The following is an 8,966-nucleotide window of genomic DNA, read 5'->3' as shown; positions in this document are numbered from 1 at the left end:
TGCAGTGGCATGATCTCGGCTCACTGCAACCTCTGTCTCCCGGGTTCAAGCAATTCTCCTGCCTCCGCCTCCCGAGTAGCTGGGACTACAGGTGGGCACCAACACGCCTGGCTAATTTTTTTGTATTTTCAGTAGAGACGGGGTTTCACCATGTGGTCCAGGCTGGTCTCAAGCTTCTGACCTCAGGTGATCTGCCCAGCTTGGTCTCCCAAATTGCTGGGATTACAGGCATGAGCCACTGCGCCCAGCCACAATTTACTGTTTGTTGTTGTTGTTGTCATTTGTTTTGTTTTTAAATTTCCCTTCCTGGGTTCATGATTATACCCTGACATTAGCCATTTCTAGTTGTCACGTTAAAAAAAAATTACACAAATTAAACTTTATTCTCTCTTGTTTTTTTCAATCTGAGAATTTCTCAACATTCTGCAAGACAACTAGACCTCTCTAACTTACAGTTTTGGGCGAAGCTTAATGTAAAAATTTGGTTAACCCTGATAATGGGGGAGAATGCCTTCTGGGTCTTGTTCCTCATGAATTTCTGGAAAGTGACACCAAATCTAAAGGGAAGAATGAAGAAAGTCCTAGACTGTTTGTTCTCCAAGCAGACCTCCCCAGCCACTGTCTTGGCACCCAGTCTCATATCCGTTCCCTCTGTGGAAGAATTCAGCCAGCAGAACAGTGGTGAAAAGACATCGAGTTGGAGCCCAACTCAGACCTTAAGGAAGCACTCTTCCTTTAGGAGGAGATGCTAGAAATTTGTCCTTATAGACCTACAAAATGTATGCATAGAACAAGCATCATGCGATATTTTTAAAGGGTGGAAATTAAAATCTCAAGTGCAGCATAGTACAGATAGCAGGGAATATTTACAGAGTGACCAAGTGGTGAATTTTCATGACTGACTAATGAATTTCATTGATATCAGGTATGTGGTTGGATTTCAATTCTGATAAAGGAGTTTGCTGGGGTGTGCCAGAGATATAGACATGGTCTTTTCCAAAGTGATCATTTGAAAAAGAGATATCCACATCTTCAAGCCCATATAAAGGATAGAACCTGCACGGGGCAGCTTTACTTACTCCAGCACCTTCCTCTCCCAGACAAAATGAAAATCCTTGTGAGTATTTGTTTCTACTTCTTAACACTGTTGTGGTGACTGCTTGCAGACAATGCTCGTATACAATATGCCATGGATTTTGGGAGTCTTAGACAGATACTGTGCATGCTTCTAAGCTTCTGTGATTGAATTAATGATACCTTTGGCAGAAATAGTGTTGAATAAGTCTGACTTTTTTTGTCCTTTGCCTGTTTTGAGATGTTTACTTAAAAGAACATACAAAAATACAAAGAAATCTCTAGATAATTTTGATTTGGAGGATGTTTGATAATAATCCTTTATTATGAGCTTCATAAGGAATTTGGGCTATTTAAAACAACTACATTTGCTATCTAAGAGAGAAGTTGTAATTTAAAAATAATATCAGTAGTAGTAATAATAGTACCTCTTATTTCTCAAATGCATACTAACCCTTAGACTAAGCATTTCACGTGAATAATTTCATCTATTCATTGCAACAACCCTATGAGCTGAGTAGTATTCTCCCCATTTTACAGATAAGGAGACTGAGAGTCAGAGGACTGTGATTTTCCCAAGCCCATAAATGTGGATTTAGAATGTAATTTATCCATCTTCATCTCCACTTGCAGGCGCAATCATGGCAAACTTAAGCAGCCAGAATGTCTTCAATGGCCTCCCGTTATGACTAAATTCTCCCTTGGGACAAAACATTCCTTCTATGGCCACTCCACTCCTCCATCTGATCCCAGCCTCCATAGTTCCACATTGCAGTGCCCCATGGACAGTGGGCTATGTTCTGACCTAGAATGGAACTCGCTCCCCCAGTCTCTGACCTTTATTCTCATTCAGTTGCTAAGGGGGAAAGCAAAATGTTAAGTACCTCTTTCTGAAGTGTTAAAGATTGTCAGCTTAAAGAGCTCCCTCTCTCAGGGCTGTCTTGATTTCCCAAATTGAGACCTAACCCTGAAGCACAAAATTATTATATAACCATGGTGCATTAACCACAGTGTTGGATGGGAGATCATTTGGGGGCAGAGGACACTCCCCAAGCTCTCTCTAATCATACCATTAAAGTGGTTTAGCCCTTCGACTACTTGTTCAAACCACTATTTTAGACTCATTAAATAGAATATACAGGAGTATCATATGTTGTTAGAGCTGGTCTGTGGTAAGAGAAGATGTATCCCTATGGAAGGTTGAATATCTGCACACAGGTCTTTGTTAGATGCTCTACTCCCAGTCCCCAGAAGAGAAATATTAAGGGTGGATTGGAAAGGGAAGTAGGAAAGTCCCACTGACAGTTCTTAAAAATATCCCCCTTCCCCAAGACTCCTTTCATCAGTAGTTTTCAATGACAGCGCAGTCAACTCTGTACTGATGTAGTTTTCAGTGACAGTACAGTTCACTGATGTTCAGAAGAGAGGGCACAAAACCTGGGTTAGCATGTTGGAGCAGACTCCTACAGAACTACAGCAAAACATCAGAACTGCCTCAATGTCGGCTCACGACCTGTGGGCCCAGCACTTGTATGATAGTATCACTAAGGCGTGGGTTGTAGGAGAATATGGGAGTTTTCCTTGATGTCAGCCTCAAAAGTTAATTGTGCTCTCAAGCATTCTATTTTCATAGTTTCCCTTAGAAACCTGTTGTGTCTTTATCACCCATGATTCATTTTAAATCTGTATTACCCTCTCAGTCTTAAGGGATTAAAGTTTTTGTTTTTGGTGTTTTGTTTTGTTTTGTTTTGTTTTTTTACAAGAGGACACAATTTGACCACTGTTATCCAAAGCCAATGTGACTCATACCAGGGTATTTCCATAGTAAAATGAGTCCTTCACTGCTCACCTGCCCCAAGTTTCTCCTATTATCTAGATGGCGATAATGCTAGAAAGAGTTTGGAATTAGGTGGCAAATGTAGAACCATGTGCCTGGCAAATAGAATGAACTCAACAAACGCCTGTCAAATGAGTGAATGTGTATGCTTCACACTTTGGAAAGGGAGTGCTATCACTGTCTCTAGGTGTACATTTTCTGGGATATCTGTGCCTTTCCTGTCCAGTGTTCTCTCCTGTCCCCACCCTCAATGACTACCCTATAGAGAATGGATGTGGTGGGTCTGTTTTTCAGGTGGCATTTCTGGTGGCACTGACCATCTTTGGGATGCAATCTCATGGATATGAGGTGAGTTGGTTTCCTATGGGCTTTATCTCTTAGAGATGTTGGGAGAGGAAAAGGAAGGTACAAGAGAGCCTGAAAGACGGTAGAGAAGCCATATACCTTATTTGGGATGGAATCTCAGAAATAAACAATAATGGAAACAATGAGCTTGGCTATTCCTTTCCAACCACAATACCTTCGCAAATGTAAGCCATTGCTTTAAAATTTAGTCAGTCTCATTTCTCCTGTGATATCACTGCGTCTCCCATATATAGTATAGTAAACTCTAAGGAAAAGCTTTGCATTCTTATGGCATCACAAGCTTTTGGATTGGGACCCCAGTGGAGAGTTTTAATTTTTAATCCCTTGTTCATAGCAGGCAGATGCTTAATTTTGTTGAAATAGTTGCCTTTCAAATGTATAAGATTTATGGAAAACCTTTTTGTCTTTCTTTTCAATCTAGGTTTTTAACATCATCAGCCCAAGCAGCCATGGTGACAATGTTCAGGAGACAGTGACGATTGACAATGAAAAAAATACTGCCATTGTCAACATCCATGCAGGATCATGCTCTTCTACCACAATTTTTGACTATAAACATGTAAGCAGCAAATGAATTTTCATATTCTTCAGGACTAATTTTCTAAAGAGCAGAGAGATCTATCTATCTATCTATCTATCTATCTATCTATCTATCTATCTATCTGTATGGCATCATACATACTTGAATTCTTAGATTTAACCTTGTAATTCTTTAAGAATTCCTCACTTTCACTTTTCTCTTTAAATAATCAAGCAATTGGTTAAAAAACAAAACCATTTTGAAGAAAAACATATGACAGGAAACATAGGCATTTGCTTGTAGAAATTGGAAGAGTGATGCTATTATCCCACTACAGGCTCAGAAAGTGCGGAGAAGAGTAACCAAAGTTCAAAGCAAAGCCCGGCATGCAGACACTCAAACACATTTGTTGAATGAATAAATGAATGAATAGTGCTTCTAACACAGAACATCATGCAGAAAAAGAACACTTGGACGGGCACAGTGGCTCATGCCTGTAATCCCAGCACCTAGGGAGTCTGAGGCAAGAGGATCTCTTGAGCCCAGGAGTTGGAGACTGGCCTGGGCAATATGGCGAGATCTCATCTCTACCAAAAATACAAAAATTAGCTGGGTGTGATAGTGCATGCCTGTGGTCCTACCTACTCGGGAGGCTGAGGTGGGAGGATTGCTGGAGCCCAGGAAGTTAAGGCTGCAGTGAGCTGAGATTACACCACTGCACTCCAGCCTGGGTGACAGAACGAGATCCTGTCTCAAAAATAAATACATACATACATAAATAAATAAATAAATAAATAAATAAATAAATAAAAAGAACAATCAAAAAGCAATCACAACATAGCAGAAATCCAGAGCAACTGTACACATTTAATTGTGTACATAGGATAGGCAATAAATCGCACTTTTTCTGTAAAAAAGAAAGTTTGCTAACTAAAAGCACTAAACTATTTTCAAGTGTTAGATACTGGCATTAACAATAAGTCACAGAAATCTGCTCTGAAAACTTATCCTTCATCATTTATTTATTCATTTGTTTTCCATTTGTTCCACCAACCAATTGTGAACCTGCTTCTACCCAGGTTCCGAGATACGCACTATGGATATAAGTAGGTTCCAGCTCATCTCACTAGACGTTTGAACATGCTCTCTGTCCCTTTTCTTCCAGAAATGTCTTCACATTCCTCTTTTCCATTGGTGTTGGCAGTTCAACGGCACGTTTGAAAGTACAGAGTCATTAGAAGATGTGGTTTAAAAGGAAGTGGCACTGAAATTGTTTTTAAGCAACTGTCATGGAAATCCCAAAGCTGTCTTAAAAAAAATAGAGTAGTGAGGACTTGCTTTAAGCTTCTTCCATTATCACCAGGCTCAGCCTCTGTCTATTTTTGAATTTTAGGAACCCACAACTTGTGAGAATTGAAAAGTAGGAACCAGAAAGATTTCTATTAGATATAGCTTTCTAGGGTATATCATTATTTGGAACTCTCTAGAGACAATTTTCACTCCAGGTGAAGACTCAGTGGGCTTAGGTCCCTTCTGGCCCCAGGGTCTTCACCCTCCATTGCTCTCTCAATCCCACCTTATTCCAACCCATCTCTATCCAGCCAGCTTGGGTTTGAGGTGGAGAAGGGATGAAGAAAACTGGATAGGAAGAAAAGATGGTAAATGAGGAGAAGATAGATGAGACGTGTGTGGGGGTGCATGAGTGTGGGTGTGGAAACTCTCATGCTTATGAGAGTTTCTAAAGCAGCACTGTCTAATAGAACTTTCTGCAGTGCTGGAAGTATTCTAGATTTGCATTTCCAATAGGGAAGCCACCAGCCCTTGTGGTTATTGAGTTCTCAAAATGTGTAACGGAAGAAGTTCATTTTAAATTTTATCTAATTTGAATTTAAATTTAGATAGTGGCATACAGCTAATAACTATCATATTGGACAGCACAGTTCTAAAGAATATTCTGTGTATCCCAAATTGGGGAGGAGGCAGAATAAAATTAATGGAAAGAGGCCAGATGCAGTAGCTTACGCCTGTAATCTCAGCACTTTGGGAGCCCAAGGTGGGTGGATCACTTGAGATCAGGAGTTCGAGACCAGCCTGGCTAGCATGGTAAAACTCCATCTCTACTAAACACACAAAATTAGCTGGGTGTGGTAGTGCACACCGATAGTCCCAGTTACTCTGGAGGCTGAGGCAGGAGAGTCGCTTGAACCAGGGAGGTGGAGGCTTCAGTGAACTGAGATTGCACCACTGCACTCCAGCTGGGCAACAGAGTGAGCATCAGTCTCTAATAATAATAATAATAATAATAATAATAATAATAATAGAAAGAGACAGAGAAGTGCTTCTTCTCAATCTTTCAAACCTCAAATTGCAGACCCTGGTTCCATAACATGAAAAGCAGAATACAGTCGTGGGTTTGCACAAATTTCAAAGGGGTAGAAATGACGAGAAGAAAAATGAAAACATTATGTAAAATAAGTCAAGTGGATAAAGTTGATTGCAGGTTGGAAAGCAATCCCATCATATATTCAAGTCTTTCTTCCAAGGTTCAGACATCATCTTCACCAAGTTCAGATTCAGGGAACTGGGGAGGATCAGTAACTGTACTCTTGCTGCCTCAGGGCTACATTGCATCCAGGGTGCTCTCCCGAAGAGCCTGCTTTATCCTGAAGATGGACCTTCAGAACACCCCTCCTCTGAACAATCTTCAACGATACATCTATGAGAAACAGGTAATTCTGGGGCACTCTTGAGTATTCTCTATTCTTAAGCCAGGCAATACTGGTATTTATGGAGAAATGAAGAGAGTGAGGGAGAAGATCATACTATCATGCCTTACCATAAATATGATACTCAACTTATTAAAGTTATTAAAGTGTTTTAACTTTTATTTTATTATTTTTTAAGAGCAGGAGCAAATCTCAGCTTGATTTCTACCACATAGTCCTAAATACAAGAACTTATAATAAATTCCAGTGACATAGCAAGGACTGATCAGCTTATCTTCTCAGAGCAGGGCTATGAGAAATGGTGATTGGAAGAATAATAAGAGAAGTTCTAATATTCAATGACACAAAGATGCAAAGAAATAATACAGTATAGTGAATATATACAAACACTGCACTTCAGCTAGAGACCCAAGGTTTAAGTCTCCCTCCACAACTTCTTATAGGTGCCACCTTTGACATGGGACTTACCTTCTTTGGGCTTCGTTGCCACCAGAGGTAAAATAACACTGGTAATTACTAATGAGACTACTTCACTGATAGAGTGCTCAAAAAGAGATGCTGCCTTGAGATCCCTAACTTTTTTCTGTTTAATAATCTGAAACAGAAAAATCATCACAATTTCGAATAAGGTACACCAATTTTTGTCAATTTATTTTATGTTGTTTTCTGTTATACTGATCTAGACTCTGGACAACATATTCTCCAACAAATACATCTGGGTCAAGTACAACCCTCTGGAGTCTCTGATCACCGACATCGATTGGTTCCTGCTTGGGTCACCCATTGAGAAACTCTGCAAACATATGCCCTTGTATAAGGGGGAAGTGGTTGAAAACACACGTGAGTACCAATAAGTCATTCATTCACCAAATATTTTCTGAAAGCTACTATGTGCCAGGTGCTCTGCTGGGTGCCATGTGAAATGCAAATAAATGGAAACAGTACTTAGTTCAGTTTGTTTTGGGAATTCATTACATGCCATGTGTGTAAATTGTGCTAAATGTTAGGAATACAGAAATGAATTAAACTGTCTCCAAGGAACATATAATCTAGTGAAGAAGCTGACAAGTGAAAAGAGAGGATGGAATAAAGGATTCCTGGGTGCCAATGAAAAACTATTCGATTCTTGTTTACTTTCATATGTAAGAATTTCAAGTAGCAAAAAGTCTTCTGGGCCCTTAGAATAGCATCTTTTGGAAGATAATAAGAAGGAAGTCACTAAGAAATGCTCTCAGCATCTAGAATAGAATTGGTGCAGCAAAGAGAAGGCAAAGTGAACTTACAGACAGGGAGTAAAAACCCTGATTCATCTGGGTAACATATGCTACTGCAGATATTACTGTCATTTTTATACAAAGTTTCTAAACATGGCAGAGCAGCCAGAGTGAAAGAGGTCGGGCCAGCTGATGATGAACACAGCAAAGGAAATTTCTCAGAGTAGTGGAAGGTAGATAAAGAAGAGTTCATGTTTATTATACATCTACTGCCCAGAAAAAAATTTTAAGTGCTCATTCATAAAGCAAATAAAGGCACATAGGTATGCCATTGATACAGAATGGCATAATATCACTGGGATTGAGCCAACCAGCACTTCCAAAAGTTGTCAGTTTTATTTAAGCAAATATGTTATTATTCTAATAATTCCAATAATATGTTTTTTAATGCTCTTTCTTTGAAAAATTTCCCCTTTTCCAGATAATGTCGGTGCTAGAGACTGTGCAAAGACTGGGTTCCCCGGCATCTTGGGAATTTCAATCTGTGCAGACACTCATGTTTAGGATGATCAGCCCTCTTGTTTTATCTTTTCAAAGAAATACATACTTGATTTACACTCAAAAGTCAAATTAAATTCTTTCCCAATGCCCCAACTAATTTTGAGATTCAGTCAGAAAACATAAATGCTGTATTTACAGATTTTTTTGGTGTTTGTTGTTTTTTGAAAGCAGCTAAGGGAATACAAGCAGTGTCTATGTCACTATATAGAAGAAATAAAATTGCCAGAATTTTAAATAATGTGCATAATGTGTGAAAATTCCCAGATAATACCACTGGGTCACATGCGGACTAGTCAGCTGGGGTCGAACTTCCATTTCTGCATCTGCCGTCTGGATCGGCTTCCCATCTAACCATGCAAATATGTGGGGGCAACTGGGTAGAGCAGAGGCTCACATGGTGGTGGCATTGACCTGGCCAGGGGAGGGACATGGCATACCCTTATCAAACAACTTGAATGCTCAGGTGAAGGCTTTTAGGGCCATTCATATGAGTTAAAATGTCTTTTAACTCACCGAAGCAGTAGACTCAACCTGAGTAAACATTATTATAATATGTGTTGTCCTGGAGTGAGAAAGGAGAAAGGGAGAGAGGAATGAGCACCTAACACCCAGGAAAAGATGCACCATACTGAAGATCGTAACAGGAGTGAAAACGTAACTAGAAATGC

The 8,966-nt window shown here is 39.7% G+C and overlaps 1 protein-coding gene across 1 annotated transcript; it reads left to right on the top strand.

Annotated features, from left to right (window-relative positions):
• The first annotated feature begins 1,002 nt into the window (after positions 1-1,002).
• Positions 1,003-8,437, top strand: GKN2 (gastrokine 2). Its single transcript, XM_010367636.1, has 6 exons — positions 1,003-1,117; positions 3,206-3,259; positions 3,699-3,836; positions 6,416-6,526; positions 7,207-7,363; positions 8,219-8,437. Exons 1-6 carry the CDS (start codon positions 1,106-1,108, stop codon positions 8,299-8,301), a joined length of 555 nt encoding a protein of 184 aa, XP_010365938.1. The 5' UTR covers positions 1,003-1,105; the 3' UTR covers positions 8,302-8,437.
• The last annotated feature ends 529 nt before the right edge of the window (positions 8,438-8,966 follow it).

The sequence above is a fragment of the Rhinopithecus roxellana genome, chromosome 17 (assembly GCF_007565055.1).
Source record: "Rhinopithecus roxellana isolate Shanxi Qingling chromosome 17, ASM756505v1, whole genome shotgun sequence".
Classification (NCBI taxonomy): domain Eukaryota; kingdom Metazoa; phylum Chordata; class Mammalia; order Primates; family Cercopithecidae; genus Rhinopithecus; species Rhinopithecus roxellana.
The sequence above is the reverse complement of the archived record's forward strand: the minus strand, read 5'-3'. Positions and strand labels throughout refer to the sequence as shown.

Coding starts and splice junctions, on each gene's coding strand:
- GKN2 (XM_010367636.1), top strand. Junction 3,837..6,415: donor CAATTTTTGACTATAAACAT/GTAAGCAGCAAA, acceptor TTGCTGCCTCAG/GGCTACATTGCATCCAGGGT. Junction 6,527..7,206: donor GATACATCTATGAGAAACAG/GTAATTCTGGGG, acceptor ATACTGATCTAG/ACTCTGGACAACATATTCTC.